The sequence below is a fragment of the Ornithodoros turicata genome, unplaced genomic scaffold (assembly GCF_037126465.1).
Source record: "Ornithodoros turicata isolate Travis unplaced genomic scaffold, ASM3712646v1 Chromosome122, whole genome shotgun sequence".
Classification (NCBI taxonomy): domain Eukaryota; kingdom Metazoa; phylum Arthropoda; class Arachnida; order Ixodida; family Argasidae; genus Ornithodoros; species Ornithodoros turicata.
The window spans coordinates 21171-40168 of record NW_026999304.1 but is presented as its reverse complement, the minus strand read 5'-3'; the positions used below and the strand labels follow the sequence as shown (position 1 = coordinate 40168).

At 44.3% G+C, this 18998-nt stretch overlaps 2 protein-coding genes and 1 long non-coding RNA gene across 4 annotated transcripts in view; 1 reads left to right on the top strand and 2 right to left on the bottom strand.

Moving 5' to 3' along the window:
- LOC135371802 (uncharacterized) overlaps nt 1-2336 on the bottom strand; it is a 177392-nt gene extending 175056 nt beyond the window's left edge. The window contains exon 1 of one of the 2 annotated variants that reach the window (XM_064605754.1): nt 2215-2336. Coding sequence is in view for 1 of the 2 variants with exons in the window: in XM_064605755.1 (XP_064461825.1) it covers nt 2215-2226 (12 nt within the window). In the remaining variant the exon portion in view is untranslated. The remainder of the gene's footprint in view (nt 1-2214) is intronic. The other variant, XM_064605755.1, reaches the window with a different exon arrangement.
- Nucleotides 2337-7279: 4943 nt separating this feature from the next.
- LOC135371801 (uncharacterized) lies at nt 7280-12223 on the top strand. Its single transcript, XR_010415726.1, has 4 exons — nt 7280-8304; nt 9241-10712; nt 11898-12003; nt 12073-12223. It is a non-coding gene; the product is annotated as an uncharacterized LOC135371801 (long non-coding RNA).
- A 1698-nt stretch (nt 12224-13921) lies between these two features.
- LOC135371792 (uncharacterized) lies at nt 13922-15007 on the bottom strand. The gene has a single exon (XM_064605746.1). It carries the CDS (start codon nt 15005-15007, stop codon nt 13922-13924), a length of 1086 nt encoding a protein of 361 aa, XP_064461816.1.
- Nucleotides 15008-18998: the final 3991 nt, after the last annotated feature.

Below are 18998 nucleotides of genomic sequence, written 5' to 3'. Positions count from 1 at the left end.
GCCAACACACGTCCTTCCTGCTTATTTATTATTTTTGTGCGTGTGTGCCTGTCCCGGACTTTCCATCGCGAAATACGTGCACACCGTCAGAATGAAGACAGAGAGAGAGAACGGAATATAGAAGCTTCCACACCCAAGTGCGAAACACTAAGAAGCCCGTTGTTGTGAAAACTCTTCCTTCCCGAAGGAAAACATATACTTTGCATTGCAACGCTTTTGAGACGTTTCTTTTTTTCCCTCTCTCTCTCTCTGTCTCTACTAGACCTGGAGTACCTTGGGTACCCGCAGTGAGCGGGCTCACGTCTTATTTTTTCTCCCACCATCATCATCATGAAAATGTCCGCGAATCCAAGTGTCATGTTCGGCTGTGAATCAAGTCGAAGAGTGAGCTGTCTATGTTTAGTTCAATCTAGCAGACAAACAACACGGTAGCGAATAATTGCTGGGAGTATGAAGTTAGCATCAATATGACCTGTGTGGTGAATACTGGTTACTTGAGTTGGCCCCCAAAAAGGTAAATATATACGGTGCTACAAATTCGTGCGCATCTGTATCTTTCGCAATAAAGGCTGTGTCCCATGTACGTGCCGTATATTGTGCCAGACTTTGTGTGAAAACTTACTCACGCTATACACATTAAAACAATGTGCGAAAAACGTCGTCGTTTTACGACTGGTAAATTAATGCGACTCCCACGTATACACATTGCACGTGGAATCACGAAGTAAGACTTGCGCAACAACAACGTTATTTATTTAACGTGACCGATAAAATTGCGTAGACACAGGCATGCTGATGGGTGAACTCCATAACGGCAAAACCTGAAGGGGCACAAGCACATAGACATCACCCTGTGTTGCATTGCCTGCGCGTTTCTGCCCAGCTCAGGTTTGCCGTTATGGAGTTCATCTAACATGGTTACGTTAAATTCCATCATACTTATCGACGGTGTCATAACGTGCGCCATTCCACTCTTGCTATATAAGCGCTGACTCCGCGCTGTATCCTTGTATCGAGGTTCGTACGTTTAATTTTCCACGTGCAGTCTGCGTGAAATCGATATTTGTACTTGGTGATTCACATTGTACTCATATTCAATGTGGATTTTACATTCCATCAATCATCTGTGTTTACAAGCAAGGACCATCTGTTGCCAATCGTGTTTCGTCGAATCCTGCTGCGCGACAATCTCGTTTCTTCTGATGTCTATCCAGCCAAGTTAGTCTCTTTTATCAGAAATAGAACTTCGCTTGAACGACATGTACCTGCAGTAAAGTTTTACCTTACTCTGTCTCTTTCATTAGAACAGTAAGTTCACTTCGTGTCTGACTCACCTTTCCTTTGTCTTTTTTTAATAAAGATGCGCTGTCTTTCTCGTCACTCCCTTACGTATTCCCCTTCCTTAAAAATAGAGGTACCGGTAGCGGAGGAGTGGATCGCGCTACGAAAATTTGCAGTGGATGTACTGCGCGCGACACGGTTGTCTGAAATCGCATGTCAGCAGCACTGCAGCATTTCTTTGAGTGCCCTCGAACATGTTGTTCTAATATTCTATTCGAGGGTGGACCATATGCCGCACGTGTTTCTTACTCAAAATAAATGATCTTGCAACACCTGGAGATTTGAGCTGGTTTAAACCTCGGTGTGCTGATTTCAGACAGCCGTGTCGCAAGCACTACATTTTCCGTAGCAAATTTCAAGTGCAATCGCTAATTTGCCGCTTAAGCATGTGGTGAACGTGTGAGAGGCGCCTCCACGGTACAGCAGTGTTCGTAGCCCGTCGACCAGTTAATGCGTTCTTCACGTTGTTAACTACGATTACTCTCCACCGCAGAGAAAGAAATGACGACATCATCTCGTGAGCAGAAGCAAGTCACAATCCGAGAATGCAGTAGCGTAGGCAGAAAAAAGAAAATATTTCGGGAGGGTTTGTATGGGAACTTTACATGGAGAGAATGATTTCGCTCTCGTTTCCCTCTCCCAAATGCACTACCAAAGGTACCATTCCGGAAGGGGTTTGAATCTCCCCCCCCCCCCCCCCCCCGGCTACGCCAATGCGAGGACGCGAAGACCTGCCGCGTACAAATGAATAATTGCAACACCATACTTTTCGATCCTACTCCGGTTCAGTCATCCTTATTCTTCCGCGCAAATACCGCAAAAACTGTGACTATCACGAAACAGGAATATTCATATTTTATAATATAATCTCACCTCTGCACTCATCGTGACAAAGCCTGCGGCGAGTAGACGTACAGCACTCAGCCTACGACGCAACCAGCCGTCGGAGCATACTGACTCATAACATCACGTGATAAGATTGTAGAACGCCTCGCAACATGTTTTCTCCCTGAGCCGGAAGCAGCCGCCCTGGTGACCTTCCCCGATCCTCACTCTCTCTTCCTCATGCGCCTGCGTCTGCCAGCGCAAACGTTATACTCTTCACGGTGTTATTAATAGAATTTCCCTGATCGCGTTGAAACTGATTAGTGCCATGTATGTCGTCGCTTAAGAAACGCTAACAGTAAGTTCGCTCTGAGACCCAGGGAAGGGAGCCGGCGTCACCCGTGATTTCGGGCTGAGAGAACAGCCCCCTTCCAACCCTTTCTTTTTTTTTTTTTCGTACACGGGGATTCGGCAGAACGTATGTTATAAAGCAGATTTTAAGACGATCTGCATGTTCACTTGTTTGCAAGTGCGTTGCAGAGTTTATTGCGTCGAATAAATCTTCCCACTAGATGAACTTTGTTTAGCTTTTTCTTTATTCCGTACTAGCGCCGCGAGGAAATCTTGGGTATCAATTAAATCATTTAAATCAATTAAACAGAAGAATAATATCTACAAAAAATGTCGCTCTCATCCAGCAAACTATGACTCGCTTCACGATATAAGCGCTACAATAGTTTGCTTCGAAATCTGCTAGATGTTGCAAAGAAACAGTAATTTGCTCACGCCATTGCTCAATGTGATGGTGACCAAAAACGTTATGGAATGTGATTAAAAGTGCCTTAAATAAAAATACTACAATAATCTAGCGATGTTAGCTATTTGACCTCCGGCTCTGGTGAGGTAACTATCGACCAAAGACAAATATGGGCGGTACAGAATTTAATGATTACTTTAGCAGCATATAAGATAAGGCAGATTATACCCCGCCCTGCGATGATGTTCCGCGTTTATTACCTTTTCTTCAGCAAACATGTGCGCAAGAAGTTGAGAGCGTAATTCAGAATCTCAAGTTGAAACACTGAAGAGCTCATCAGACAACATTCCCCTAACGTTCTTAAAACAGTTTAATACCCTCAGGTGGGAGTAAGTCGCCATCTTCCCACGCATTTCTCCCTATTCAGCGCGTCAAACGGCGGCTGCAGCCATCAGACGTCCCACAGTTATTAGCACAGAAATATCTCTCCCCATTCTTGGCGCAAAGTATAAAGTGTCTGGGCACAATGTGCCTAAAGTTGGATGATTGTTTGGATCCAAGTGGATTACAGACTCAATCCAAGCCATCCAACTGGCAACTCGTCCAAGCCCAGCCTAAATGCTCCTAATGTCAACAAGAAGCACCGCGAAGGCGAAGATAATGCGAAATCGTCGGTTTGTGAATTGAGGGAACGTATTTTTCGAACTTCTTGATCTACAATATGCTGCACAGTTTTGTGAAATTGGTGATTTGTGGCTTCCGGGCTTCAAGCCTTGTTTACGTCGTCGCGTTTGTTGGAGTAGTGTTGTCGGTGCTGTGGCCTTTACATTTGCGTGCCATTTACCACTTCTACCATAAACGATGACCTGCGTTCGTTTTTGTGAATTCAGGGAACATTCTTGACAATCGAGTAGCTATATGCAATCTATTAAATAATTACTTTGTAAATGTCGCTGCGTTCGTACCTTCAGACAACGCTAATTCTGAGCTAGGTCACATCTTGCCTTCTCGTAACCCCCACACATGTTTCTTCTCCCCTTGTTGTCCAGGAGTGAGTGAGTGATTAAGGTTTTTCTAGCGCATGAGCGACTACGGCTATTATGCGCCAAGACAATGATAAAATGTTATCTATTTAAAAAGGGGAATAATTCAGTTAAAATGTAGTTTAAAGGTATTTGATGCAACCGACATCGTTTAAAAAATTGTATACACAATTAGAAGTTACCAGGGGCTCATCACCCAGCAAAAGTGCGGGATGGAAGGGAATGTTATATTTATAAAAGGCGGGAAAGTGGCGGCGACGGTGAGCTTCGTGCAGTGGGCACATTACCAGAATATGCAGAACAGAAAGCGGTTCCCTGCAAGGCACACACTGGGGTGGATCCTCCTCCCGTAAAAGGAATCCGCGTGTCAGGTAGGTGTGGCCAATACGCAACCGAGCTGACAGAATTTCGTGAAGCCGGTTACTGAAAGCATGTGTGGGCTTCCCTACGTCATGTTTGATTAGATGGAGTTTATTAGTGTTCTGTGTGTTCCATTGTTTTTGCCATTTCTCATTAATCGTCTTTCGTAAAGTCTTCAGCTGCCACTTCTGTAAATGCGAGGTCGCCGGACAGTGCCTCGACAGCGGCCTTGTCGGCTTGCTCGTTGCCACGTATACCTACGTGACTTGGCACCCAGCAGAGTGTTAGAGAGAAACCTTTGTTTGTAATGCGGCTGAATAAATGCTGGGCCTGTTGCACAAACGGGTTCTTTTGTTTCCGTAAGCTACATATAGCTTGTAGACAGCTCAAGGAATCAATGTACACGACTGACGTATCAATGTGAGAGTGTAACACATGATTAAAAGCAAGGATCACAGCATATACCTCTGCACTGAAAATGGAAAAAGTGTTTGGCAGACGGCGAGACACAACAGACGTGCCTGTGACCATTGCACAGGAAACCTTTGAGCCCGCTTTAGAGCCATCCGTGTAAAGGGCGACATGGTCTCCAAAACTGTCCTTTAATGATAAGAACTCCTGCTGGAGCACAACTGTAGAAGTTTCTTGCTTTTTATATTTTAATAACGATGTGTTGTGTGTTGGTGGTGGTTGCCATGGGGGAAGCCTCCCACCACTTGCTACTAGAGTCACCCTGCCCTGGTCAGGGAAGCCGTAAGCTTCCATTTCCAGGGACAGTCGCATATTAAAAGGAGGGATGACAGAAGGTCTGTTCAAAAACAGCTGCTGGAAACGGGTTTCTGTGGCACAGGCTAGGGCAGGGTGCTGCGGGTAAGATCTCACCTTCATTGCATATGTAGAGGCAAGGTAAAATCTCCGTTTTTCCAGCGACCATTCATTGCACTCTGCATACAAGCTTTCAACTGGTGATGTTCGAAAAGCTCCTAACACCAGACGGAGACCCTGGTGGTGAACTGGGTCTAAAATCGCCAGGGCAGACCTCCGTGCAGAGCCATAAACCAAAGACCCGTAGTCAAGCTTTGAGCGAATGACGGAAATATAAATACGACGCAGGACTTCCCGGTCTGCACCCCAAGACCTGTGCGACAAGATCTTGAGTATATTTAATGCCTTCATTGACTTGACTCTGAGATTTTTTATGTGAGACACGAATTTGAGCTTTTGGTCAAAGATGACACCAAGGAATTTGTGCTCAGGCATGACAGTAATATCCTGGCCATTCATTCTGAGTGTGGGCTCAGGAAACATACCCCTCACTCTTGAGAATGGAACACAAACAGTTTTCTCAGGAGAAAACTTGAAACCGTTTTCGGTGGACCAGTCTGAAAGTTTGTTTATGGTGAGCTGGAGCTGTCTCTCACACCTAGAAACGCTTGTGGAAGAACAGGATATTTAAATGTCATCCACATATAGGGAGTACGTGACAGACGGCGGAATTGCATGGATGACAGAGTTCATCTTTACAATAAAGAGTGTTACGCTTAGAACAGACCCCTGCGGGACTCCATTCTCTTGTGTGAACAGGCGGGACTGTACAGTTCCCAGCTGCACCCTTGTAGAGGGATACCACCCTCTACAAGCACCTGAACGATGCACCGCACCTTCGGAGATGACTTCAGGGGTGGGCTTGCAGGAATTTCGGATGGTATTGGGCCGAATTACGCCGAACATGGTGTTCATAGTTCGGGTCACCAAATGTAGAGGACGGTGGTATCCCTTTACATGAGTCCTGACCGGCGATGATGGAATGTCCCAGCGGGCAGATGGTCGTGGCCTCACGCTAGGACGGTGCCGGTAGAACTGCCGTGCCAGCGCCGTAGCGCGTGGCAGCAGAGGCACGTCTTCGTCATCACACACGGGCCGCCACACCCTGAATGTTCTCTCCTGAAGAAAGTTTGCAACGCAACGGAAGAGCCGACCACGTACCCCAAAAGAGTGTAGGTCACGAAGGATGCCATACCGCCAGGCGGTATCGTACGCCTTTTCGAGGTCGAAAAAGATGGATACACAATGCTGCCGTCTGACAAAGGCCTCCCTAATAACAGTTTCCAAACGTAATAGCTGGTCTGTTGTTGAGCATGCAGTTCTAAAGCCACACTGATATCGGTCTAGGCATTCATTTTCTTCAAGGTAGTACATAAGCCTGCAGTTCACCATACGTTCAAAAGTTTTTCCTAAGCAACTGGTAAGGGCAATAGGCCTGTAACTGCTTGGACTGGAAGGACTTTTCCCTGCTTTTAGCAGTGGAATGATGATCGCCTCCTTCCAGCGGGACGGGACCCTGTTGGAAAAAACCATAAAAGTCCATACAGATTATGTATGGACTTGTGTGGACTCTTACGACTTTGAATGGAAATGGTATGGAACGCTATGGAATTATATGGTCCTCAAACGCTACGCGTACGGACTGCTACGGTGCACCAATGGAATCCATATGGCATGTGCGGACTTCTATGGTGGCCGTACGGGTTCCATAGAGAGTGTGTACGGAACTCTATGGCAGCCGTTCAAAGTCCGTAGAGCGAGTTTGCGGACTTCTGTGACGGCCGTACAGGTGTCCATACAGCAAACTTCTGTGTGTACGGAATCTCTTGGCAGGCATAGAAATCATATTTAGCCGAAGGACGACTAGATGTAAAATGCGCTGTGTGCGCATCACCGTGACATGGTTGCTGCTTTGCGCATGCCGCAACACTTTCACCACTATCATAGAGATTTTTCCAAACTGCAATCTGTTAAAGCGGATTTGTTTACGTTGCTTTTTTAGCTTACGGCACACAATCAAGCTGTTTGCACTGTTTACATAATAATAATAATAATAATAATAATAATAATAATAATAATAATAATAATAATAATAATAATAATAATAATAATAATAATAATAATAATAATAATAATAATAATAATAATAATAATAATAATAATAATAATAATAATAATAATAATAATAATATAAAGTTGTTGTCATTCGAGGAGAAAAAGATACGCTGGTGCTAGCAACAGGAATTAAGGAAGCAGAACCCGGCTGGCTTTGGAACAATCATTGAATTTCGCCTAGTGCTATACTCAATAACATATATATGTTTGATTAATTTACCATAAAGGGCAGATGGGATACGTTGATATGCAGGAATAAAATGATTCAATATTTACTTGTTGACGCATGATAGGGATCTAAAAATAGGCAAACAATATTGAAGTAACACATAGGCTATGCTGGTCCTTTGTTCATATATCGTTGGGTGCCGCTCGTGGCGATTTTCTGGAGATATCACGAGTTATCCTTTTCGTGATTTGACATCATTCTCAATGCCTTGAAGTGAGCGTTCTATAATCACAAACACAAATACACGCACATAATTGGCGTAATACTTTCCGTGGAACGGTGTTTTCATAACACGAAAATGCAATAATAGAACAGAAACCGAAACAGACAAACTGCCGTCTAAGAATGGCGATGGTCGTCAACGTATGGCACTCTGATTAATGTTATGGGGCACTGTTATTTAGTTTGAGAAAAATGATGGTTAATCCGGTTAATCTTTTGCGCAAAGCCAAAAGTCGGTAAGAAATAATATATAAAAATTACCTGTTGCTAGATGCACTTTGCCTAGGGGGCTACGTGTCGCTGTGTTTTTGGCTTTGGGTGGTTATGGCGGACGTAGGCGAAGCACGTTGTTTCTGTGTGATCAATTTCCTTTTTCAGCAAAACCTTTCTTGACTGCACAACGTATTTTAATCTGCGTGCAGTGTATGAACTCGTGATATATGCGGACAAAGTGGAGGTAGTTACTACAGTGTCAAGAAGTTGCACTTCCATGAAGGATCGGTGGACGATTTTAGCTCAACGGCTGTTTATGCCTGCTGGCGAAGAAACGATGGACTGTTGTCCCGCCAAGGTGCCGATAATGAAAGGTAAACATATAAATATTTGTTGTGATGTGATAATGAAGTGATACGGAATGCTATCTGTGATTGCAAAGTGCATGCGTGAAGTTTGAAAATCCTTTGCGATCCGTTCAAACAAAGGAACGAAACTCGATCACGAGAGGAGAGTGAGATTCGCTAGAGTTAGCAACAGTTGTTTAGGTATCGGGACCCGGCTGATTAGCTTTGGAATAAGCGTTGAAATGTGTTACATAATCGTCATTGCACATACAAAAGCGCGTGCCATTGAGGATTGCTAGGTGGGGTTCTGTGGTTTGTCATGTGCGACTTGGTTGTGCGCGGATGGGTTGGAAGCTTAGATGTTTCTGTTCGGGTGTGTCTCGGCTACATCTTGTCGTTTAGATCATCATATGTTTGAGATGCACGTACTTGAATGTGTGTTTCTATGTCGCTGCAAATACAAGTGCCCTGTGTTGTAGACATGTAGTATAGTTGGCCCCGAAATCGTAACACATTCACTTTTTAAAACAATCCCGTGTTATCTTGTCAAACCATTGCTTTTGTCTTTCGCAACGCTTAGATAAAATAACACAGGTGAATTTCTCATAAATAAAGTCAAATGTATATGTTAGTAACTCATGATTAAATTTTCAGAACAGTAGAGTGGGCCGGCTGTTGGCCACAATAAGTCACATGTGCATCCAACGTAATGAGAATGAGCCGAGGTAGTCTACAGGCGTGGACAACACGGCGTGGCTTGCTCACCCACTGCATGCTTGCGTACTGAAGCCATCTTTCTTTTCCTACAAAATTTTGTTTTAAAATATATTCTGACATATATGAACATGAACATAGTATTGTGTACTTGTAGTGTTTCCACACTATATTAGTTACATGCATGCCATGCTTTGTACGACATACTCCTCTGATTGTGCCTTTCATCTGTCAAATGCTGTTTTCCAGAAAACGTACCTTATCAAGACAGTGTGACGTCCACAAGCAAGTGCCACAGATTTTTTATGCTCATGACACGGATGCAGCTCTGTGGTAGGACTACGCTTTAATACTTTTTATTTTCGTTGGGAAACGGTGTGAATGGCATTTTATTTCTCACTACTTCTCACGTGTACACAGACAAGCATGACAGTGTGAGTTTAAAATGCATGAAGTCAAAGCATGGATCTCTGTTAATTTTATTACTCCCAGTCTGCATTTGTCAATGTTCTGTTTTTTCTTTTTTTGTAGGATGTTACTGTGGAGCAAAGTCCATGTTCATAAATGCATCTACTGCTTACGTTAGTTACTGTTAAAGCTGCTGATACCACACGACAAATACTGTGGCATGAACAAGGAAATTTACAACTCAGGCATTGCTGTACAACCAATTGGAGAGGTGCACCATACTGAGATCTCGTTTGCTTTGTCCAAGTAAACAACACTTAGATATATAGAATACGAAGCTTGTGCAATGCATGTTCTACACTGCAGCAGTGGGAGCCTGACAAAAGAGCAGCGGTGCAGCGTAGTTGGCATGCTTAAGACTGAACTTATAGAACGGACCAAAAGTTGTAAGGCATGTTGGTCAGTATACTTATTCATCATGGGCAGTCTGATAAAGGCACAGCATTCCACTAGCAGCCAACGTGCCAAACCAAACCTTTTTCGTTCAAGATTTTATGCCAGTGCTAGAAAAACGGCTCTGGAATAAAAGATACTGGTTCGTATCTGTTCAGTGCTAATGTCATTATAGGCACTATCAACAGCATTGTCTGTAAACTGTTTTCAGATTGCCCTGTGCCTATTGGCACAACCAGAACGAACACAACAATCCGAAAACAGTTTACAGACAGTGCTGTTGATAGTGCCTACAGCACCATTAGCACTGGACCAATATGAACCGCCATCTTTTATTCCAGAGCTGTCTTTCTAGTATTCGTACAAAATCTTGAACGAAAAAGTTTCGGTTTGTCACATTGGCGGCTACTGTAGCTGTGTCTTCATCACATTACTTATCGTGAATAAGTACAATGACGAATATGGCCTACAGCTTTTGTTCCATTTTATAAGTTGTTGTCCCAACCATGCCAACTACCTTGCTGCTCTTTTGTCAGGCTCCCACTGCTGCAGTGTACAACATGCATTACACGAGCTTCTTATTCCATGTGTTCAAGAGCTGTTTACTTCCACATAGCTGACAAGATATCAGTGTAGTGCAGTTCTCCAATGGCAGTACCCCAATGTCTGAGTTGTAGATTTCATTGTTCGTGCCACGGTATAGTATATTTATTGCAGTGTATGTGAAGCCTGCCGGTACCTGTATCAGGCTGGTTTGAAAAATTCTGCAGCGAGAAGTGGCAAGAACAGTGCGGTCACCTAGGGAGCTCCACGGGCAGATCATGACTGCAAAGCGGCGCCAGCAGTTGCTGCTGTCACGAGTATGTGTATTTATTCTGCCAGAACATTGAGCAATTTTTCTATTTTGACAACAGTATCCACTTGTTAAGGAGCAATGTGGTGACATTTAACATCACTCGAATTCTTGCCTCACCTGTCAAGCTGTCCATCAGGCGCCACCATGCAAAGTATTTTCACTCTTCTCTGCGTTATAGCTGCGCAGTTGAATTTATAAAAAAAAATAGTTGGAGAGAGCAGTTGCAGACAACGAACACGATGCTTTTATGACACGGTGAAGGCGCCATACCTTGTTTCTTAGTTTTTTTCTTCGCACATCACGGTCTGCTTATAACTGCTTGAGCAGTTCTGAAGTACATCACTGGTCTCGTGAAGGAGTAACATACATCCCGACTTCCTCTCGTTCTGCGATGCACTCTCTTCACGAGGCGAATAATTTTTCAAAGGGGCGCAGAACAGAGCTCTCTCGCTTGCTCTCTGCGTCACCTATGCTCATGGTTCCTCAGCAGGAGCTATTTGTTTGCACCTCAGCACTCCTTTAAAGAAAGCCCTGAGATGATCCCCATTATCTGTTTGTGTGGCTGTGGGGGATGTTCTTCAACAAAAAGCCTCTGTTTGAGAAAGCTCTATCATCCCGTTCGTTTGAGAGGAAGCTTTACGCTATATAGTAAAGCTGCTTCGCACCAGTCTTTGTCCTCTAAGCTGTTATGTACAATACTGATGCAGATGCAAGCACAATTTAACATTTTTGAAAGAAAGCCAGTGAACACTCCTCATTTAAACTTTTTTTTTTTACAGATAAAATGGGTTTCTGAGCTCAGCTGTAGCATATGGTGTTAACATTGTCAAATGAACAGCAAACAGTATTACTTGCGTCAAGAGCTGCCTCGTTGACCAATCAAATTACTTGCCCCCATGGTGCTGGTCACCACGAGCTGTCTTACAAAGTGGGACAGCTTAGCTCAATTGCAGTCTTGGACCAGGAAATGTGGGTTAGAGTCTTACAACTGGCTTTTTCAGTGACTTCCTTCTTCTGTATTTCTTAGACACTTGAAGCTTAGTGTGTTTTCGTTTAATCTCTGTGTTCGAGCTTCAGAACATCAATTTCCATCATGTTAAGAAGTTCCTTATTTTTGTAGAATATGCTTCCACAGAGCATATGGTAGCGTGGTATTTGGTACTAACGCATGCTCATTTTCTTATTTTAGGTTGCTTTCAGGAGTACACTGCCACGAAGCCCAGCCGCAAAGGCAGAAGTCTGACTGAGTGAATTGATCCAATTAACGGCTACTTGGCTGACTTCCTAAAAAGGCTGTAAGGCAATAAATTTTGTCAAATTGACATGCACTAGTTGTGTTCATTTTGTGCTGGTGTTACGTTCAGCAAACACTCACGTCTCATCCCATCATCTTGCGGACTGCCACACATACCCATGCCATACAGCAAGGTCGGGGGCCATACAGGCTATGGACTCCATAGGAGGCCATACAGTGTACGGACTGCCATAGGAGGCCATTCAGTGTACGGACTGCCATAGGAGGCCGTTCAGTGTACGGACTGCCATAGGATGCCATACAGCGTACGGAGTCCGTACCAGTCCATAGAGTGTATGGAGTCCGTTCAGTTATACCGTATGACTGCCAAACGGACACTTGTATGGTTTTTTCTAATAGGGGAGGCAGCCCTCATTCCAGAGAGAGTTAAAGAAGCATAGAAGAGTTTCTAGCGATGAAGGTGTTAAATGCTGCAGCATAGAGTACGTGATGCGATCTGGCCCTGGAGCTGTCTGTTTTGAAACGCTCAGTGCTCTTAAAAGTTCTGTTATGGTAAAAGGCCTATTGTAAGCGTAGTTGTCGCCAGTACCACATGACAGGGTGCACTTCTCGGCAGAATCCTTGATCTTCAAGAACTCGCGTGTGTAATGAGCAGAAGAGGAAACGTTTTGGAAATGTTCACCTAAGGCGTCAGCCTGGTCTTCGATGCTCTGACACGTGCTTCCATTTATTTGCAGAAGTGGAACAGAGAAGCTCCTGTAGTCGCCTCTGATTTTTTTCAGTCTGTCCCATACAAACTTGGATGGAGTGCTACTATTTAAGGTGGATACGAAATTTTCCCAAGATTGCCGTTTCGCTTGTTGCCGTGTCCACCTTGCTTTCGCACGGGCTCTTTTAAAAGCGAGTAAGTTTGCTGGGGTTGGGTATCGTCTCAACCTACCCCATGCACGGTTCTGCTCCCGTCTGGTGTTCGCACAATCACTCGTCCACCAGGGCTTGCAGCGTCTAGGAAGACGACCTGAAGATTGCGGAGTGGATTTAGTGGCTGCGTCAATAATAATGTCTGTAATAATGTCATTTGCTTCATTAATGCCGAGTGCATGAAGTGATTCTGCTGACAGTAAGGCTTCTTGTTTAAAGGATCCCCAATCGGCAAATTGTGTTTTCCAACGGGGTGGTCGGGTAGTGAGGGTAGCTGCCAGTTGATTGAGTTTTAATACAAGAGGGAAGTGGTCGCTACTGTAAGGACTGTCGGCAACTGTCCATGAAATGTCTTGGAATAGAGATGGACTACATAGTGAAATGTCAATAGCTGAGAAAGTCTGTGAAGCCGAATTGACATGTGTTGCACTCCCTGTGTTGAGAAGGCAGATTGGCAAAGATGTTAGCATTTTCTCTAACATCCTACCTCGTGTGTCAACTTTTGAGCAACCCCACAGAGGATGGTGTGCATTAAAATCTCCAAGGAGAAGAAAAGGCTGTGGCAGCTGTCTGAGAAGGTCTTGAAGTTGCTTTTCTTCAACCTTAGCTGATGGCGGCAGGTACAGAGAACACACCGTCATCACACGGTCAGTGCAAATCTGCACTGCAACAGCCTCAAGATTTGTAGAAAGTTGGACATCTCTCGTGGGGAGTGCTCTCGCCATGACGATGGCCACACCTCCAGAAGCACGTGCAACATTCGTTCGGTCTTTTCTGTATATGTTCCACCGTCGGAGGTGGCATGGATTTTCAAAATTCAGATTAGTTTCTTGAAGACAGAAACAGACAGCACTGTGTCCGTCTGATATATCATCGATGTCATCAAGATTCCCCAGAAGACCACGACAGTTCCACTGAACGATACTCTTGCAACTGGAACTCGTTAGGAGTAAGGAGAAGAGGGGGGTCAGCAAGGACTGAAACGCAACCTGAAAACGTGAAGACCCTGCGAAATGTTGGAACATGAATGTGGAGAATCAAGGAGCTTGTATCCTTGGTGGAGGGGCCTTTTGCTGTTCTTTGCCTTTCAGACCCCGTCCTCTGCCGGTGTTTTTCTTTCTCTGCTCTTTGCCCAAGGACGAAGTAGTACTTGGAAGACTCGATGACGACTTCTGCGATAAGCAGTCGTCATCATCGACATCCATGTCTTGACTTGTACTTTGGGACGGGCCCTTGGCAATCCCGTCCCAAACGGAGGGAGATGCAACAACCTCCTTTGAGGTTGTGGCGGCCTCTCCCTGGCTGATTGGCTGTGTGGCCACTGGAGGAAGCACCTCTGTGACCTTCTCTTGGAGTTGGGGAGTGTGGTGTGGAGGCCCGGTGGTCTGGGTCTCCACTGAAACTCTGAGTGGTGCCACTCCCCTGCGCACCACATCAGAGAAAGTTCCTTTCTTCTGGAACTGCAAGTGGGCTCTCGCCGCTCGGTACGTGACGTTTTGTTCGATCTTTATTTTGAGAACCTGTTTCTCCTCCTGCCAGAAAGGACAGGATCTCGAGTGTGCGGGGTGGCTACCTTCACAGTTGGTGCAACGGATATCATTTGAGCATGTCTCTGACGAATGGTCTTTGCCAGCACACCTTGCACAGACAGCCTGTCCACGGCACACCTGCGAACCGTGGCCAAACTTCTGGCACTTGTAGCAGCGTCTTGGATTGGGGATATATGCCCTCACATGACAGTTTAGATAGCCAGCTTTGATTGTTGATGGAAGACTGTGGATCTTGAAAGATAGGACTACATGTTTCGTGGGAACCTCTTTCCCATCTCTGCGCATCACGATTCGTTTTGCCGAGACTACACCCTCGTCAGCCAGCCCTTCCTCGAGTTCGGAGTCTGAGCACTCAAGTAGTTCACTCTCAGATATCACACCTCTTACGGTGTTCAAAGTGCGGTGAGAGCTTACGGTTACAGCTGTTTCTCCGATGTGTGTGAGAGAATGCAGTGCACTACTTTGTTTTCGGTTATCCACTTGGACTTGAATGTCACCACTGCTCAGCTTCTTGGCGCTGTAGTTCTTGCCAACTACACTTTCAAATGCTTTAGCAACTGCAAATGGTGACATTTTCGAAGGTGGTTTTGTTTCGTCTTTGGAGTGTACTACGAGAAACTTTGCATACCATGGTTCAGGTTCGGGTCTGTATAGGAAAGTATTCTTATGCTCGGTGCGGGACCTTTTCAGGCTCCGATCATTGGGTGATAAAGAATTAGAAGCCATACATGTAATGGAACTATTCGGTGCAAAAGTCCTGTCGCCCACCACGGAGCCCAACCAGGGGACCGCGCTTAGCGCCGTAGCAGGTACGTTCACACTATACCCACGTGCAGCTTCTGGAGGGTGAAAGACTGCCCAAGGTTGACCCTTGCCGCCAAAGTAGGTGAAAAGAGAAAGGGAGCAAAGGGGGAGAAGATAAAGAGAAAGCAATGAAAGGAGAGATGGCGACTAGCTGAATAGTCCTGGCCGGGCCTTCCAGGATCACCCGTCTATGGGAAGCAGGGGCCAAAGCAGTGTGTTGTTTTCCCGGAGGGGCCCCGAAGGGTCCAAACCAACCTCCGAGTCCACTCAACTGCCAGGATCCCCCTTTCCCCAGACACGGGAAGCCACGCACAACTATACGTGGGGGTCTCCCTCCTGCGGCGACCCAACCGTTGGTGCAGGAGGGGGCTACAGCGGCTGCTGCCGGGCGATGGGGGCGCCAAGTTCCCGACTCCGGGTTGGTGTCCAGGAGAAGTCCGGTCGGTCATTTACAATTTGAAAAACACGGCGGCTTCTGGATATGACCACATATCTCTGGAGTGGCTACATTGATTTCAACGCCTTTGTCCGCCATCATCAATTCATTATTTCATGAAGGATCGTACCCTGATGAGTTAAAGGTCTCGAAAATCTGCCGAATTTTTAAGAGCGGTAGTCGTTTATCTCCCGGGAACTACAGACCCATCGCGATTCTACCCACTATCAGTAAGATATTAGAACGCCTAATACTATCTAGATTAGAGGATTTTTTCCAGAGGCATTCCTTGATATCGGATAACCAGTTTGGTTTCCGCCGGAACAGGTCGACTTAAATGCAGCCCTCTCAGTTTACGAGTTGATTAAGTCTAATATTGACTCTAAGCTTTTAACCATGGGCGTGTTCGTTGACCTTCGGAAAGCGTTTGACACGATTGCCCATCCATTACTTTGTTCGAAATTAGAACGATATGGAATTCGAGGCGTAACTCTCAAACTTATATCCAGCTACCTGTCTAATCGAAAGCAATTTGTTCAACTTGGTGATGCCTCTTCATCTGTTGTCATCATTTCGGCGGGTGTCCCCCGGGGTTCCATTCTTGGGCCGTTTCTCTTTTTGGCGTACATAAAGGACCTGGTATCTTATCTGAACGAGCCAACAATTCTATATGCGGACGATACTCCCATATTTATGCAGAGTTTCGATATAAATGATTTATTCTCACGCGCAAATAATACACTATCAAGGCTTAATTTTTGGCTGACTTTTAATAAGTTAGAGATTAGCCCGTCCAAGTCTTCATACGTCATCTTCAGGTCCCCCAATTATTCACGGGTAGTTGTAATAGTGACTTGGTGCTTGGTCCTCATACTATTGCTAGGCGCTCCTAAACGAAATTCCTGGGCATAACACTTGATGAGCACTTGTTATAGCTCGACCATGTGTCACACGTGAGCAACAAAGTTTATTCGGGTACTTATGCAATAAACAAGTTGAGGTTCCTCGTGCCGTTACGAGTTCTAAGAAGCGTTTACATGTCTCTTGTTCAAAGCGATATTTCCTATGGTATCGCATGCTATGCCCTAACATACGATTCCGCATTTAAGCCTGTGCATGTTGCCCAGAAAAAGGCATTACGAGCGATGTTAGCTACGCCAAATAATGAAAGTATTACTTTTGCATTTAAATTGTTTAATATTCCTGAGGTAAAAGTTTTACTTCAGCGCAGGTTATGTACCATCGTTTACAAACTGAGAAACAACTTATGTTCTTTACCATTTATTACTCTGAAGAGTCGTGACTGTACCATGCCACTAAGAAACCACGGACCGTTTTCCCTAGGTTTACCTAAAATAAGGACCAACTACGGCTACTTTTCTTTTCAATATTACGCTGTCAAGTTATGGAATTCACTGCAGTGCATATACAAAGCAGCACATCAGTACATGTCCTCAAGACACAACTTCATAATTACTTTATGCTTCAAGCTACAAATTAGCTGTTATCTTGGATTGACATTAACTGAATATTCTCATGTTACGGAATAGATCACGTTGTACTTACAAATTTCATGTGTTTTCTCGTTTGTGTCTTGCATATATATTAGTTCTATTTATTTCTGCGCACGATTTGTTGGGTGGCAGCTTGTACTTCATGAGTTCATTGATGTGTACTTCATGTGTCCTCAGTTACTGTTTGCCGCATATTTGAGCTATCAATTTGAGTACGGATGAGTTACACGCGAATAGCGTCTGATCCTTCAAGGTCATTCCTTATGTAAATGATGATGTTCATTTGTTGATGAAGAGTCGGAATTCCGTATGTAATGCCAATAAAAGAGCTTCTCTCTCTCTCTCTCTCTCAATTTGTTTCAAGTTTAGCGAAGTGAAGTACGCAGCATATGGATCATCGTGCTAGCTGCATCATGCGATTGAACAATTAACAGATGCATCAAGTTGTTTGCATCGAATGAACTGCGCATGTTGACGGTACTTGGCACAGAGCTCTGTAGATCAATGTGCGATTTCACAATCTGCTGTGATCCAGGCAGAATAGCTATTCGAATGCACGAAGTAGAGGGAAACGTGTAGGTGAATGAGAGAACAACACACAACTTTGTTGCAACAAAGAAAATCTGTTTATTAATGCGAGTCACGATTTCATTAGAGAACAGTACAGTAAAATTAAGCTGTTTCACGGGGTATTCAACAGACATGTAGCTGCTCCTGCAAAGGAGCACGTAAAAACGTAGTCGTGGATGAGATGCTGTTCTACAGTTTTACGTCTGAGCAAACTATACTTGCGTCTGTCTTTTTTTTAGGTATGCCCCTAGAAAAGGGAAGAAAAATATGGAGGTACAGTCTTTCAGTTTCCCGTCTCAAATCAGGTTGACATCAGGCGCTGCTGATGCATTTGGGTGTTATAAGCTTCGTAATTTTTCTCTTTTCTCTGTGCAACTGCACCTCAGGTAAAGGAAGTCAAATATACAGCTGTCACAATTAATGGTCACAAATGCTGAATGTTGTGATATTAAACCTGCCTTGCATAGTTTATTTTTGCGCTAAAATAATTTTACACCATACATATGCATTCATATTGCCACTAATTAGTAGATATGATACATGGTTGGAGTTCAGACAGAGATCACGTTCAATCAAAATTGGGGCTCAACTGATTCGGGGTAATAATCAGTAGGAGATGAGTTTAACTTGAAAAAGCCAGACCGTAAATATAATGCTGTAGGTACACAGGCTGTTCGACACAGGTACACCTCTATATTAAAAGAGTGGATGGTGATCATGAGTGGTCTACTTTATTGTATTGAATACATTTAACACACAACTTATGAATGGTCAATATTCCTGCAAAATATTATAATTAATTGAGATTCATAAAGCGAGGCTTGTAATTTTGCAATAAATAATGAAATGGGTTTTGTTTGAGAGGCATCTGTTAATAAAATAAAGGAATTTGTGAATTTCATCAATCAAGAGATGATTCTATTTTGTTTTAGTGAAAATACAATTGCATTGACTTTCTTTGCAACAAGCTGTGACTGTATTACACAGGAGCATTCACTACGCCATGCTGCACTGTCAGTGTCGGTACTCCCCATATAAAAGAGATGATCGACTGAGCAGCCACGATGTATAACATGTAGCACATAGCTACTTGATGTAGACAGTCGTAGTGCCCGCGCACTTTGCTGGAGATTCTTCCTTGGTTTTGGTATAATTGTACAAAGATTTAAGCCATAGTTTTGTGGTTAGTACATGTTAGTCATGTAACACGTGCTAGATGAATATGCCTCACACAAACTAT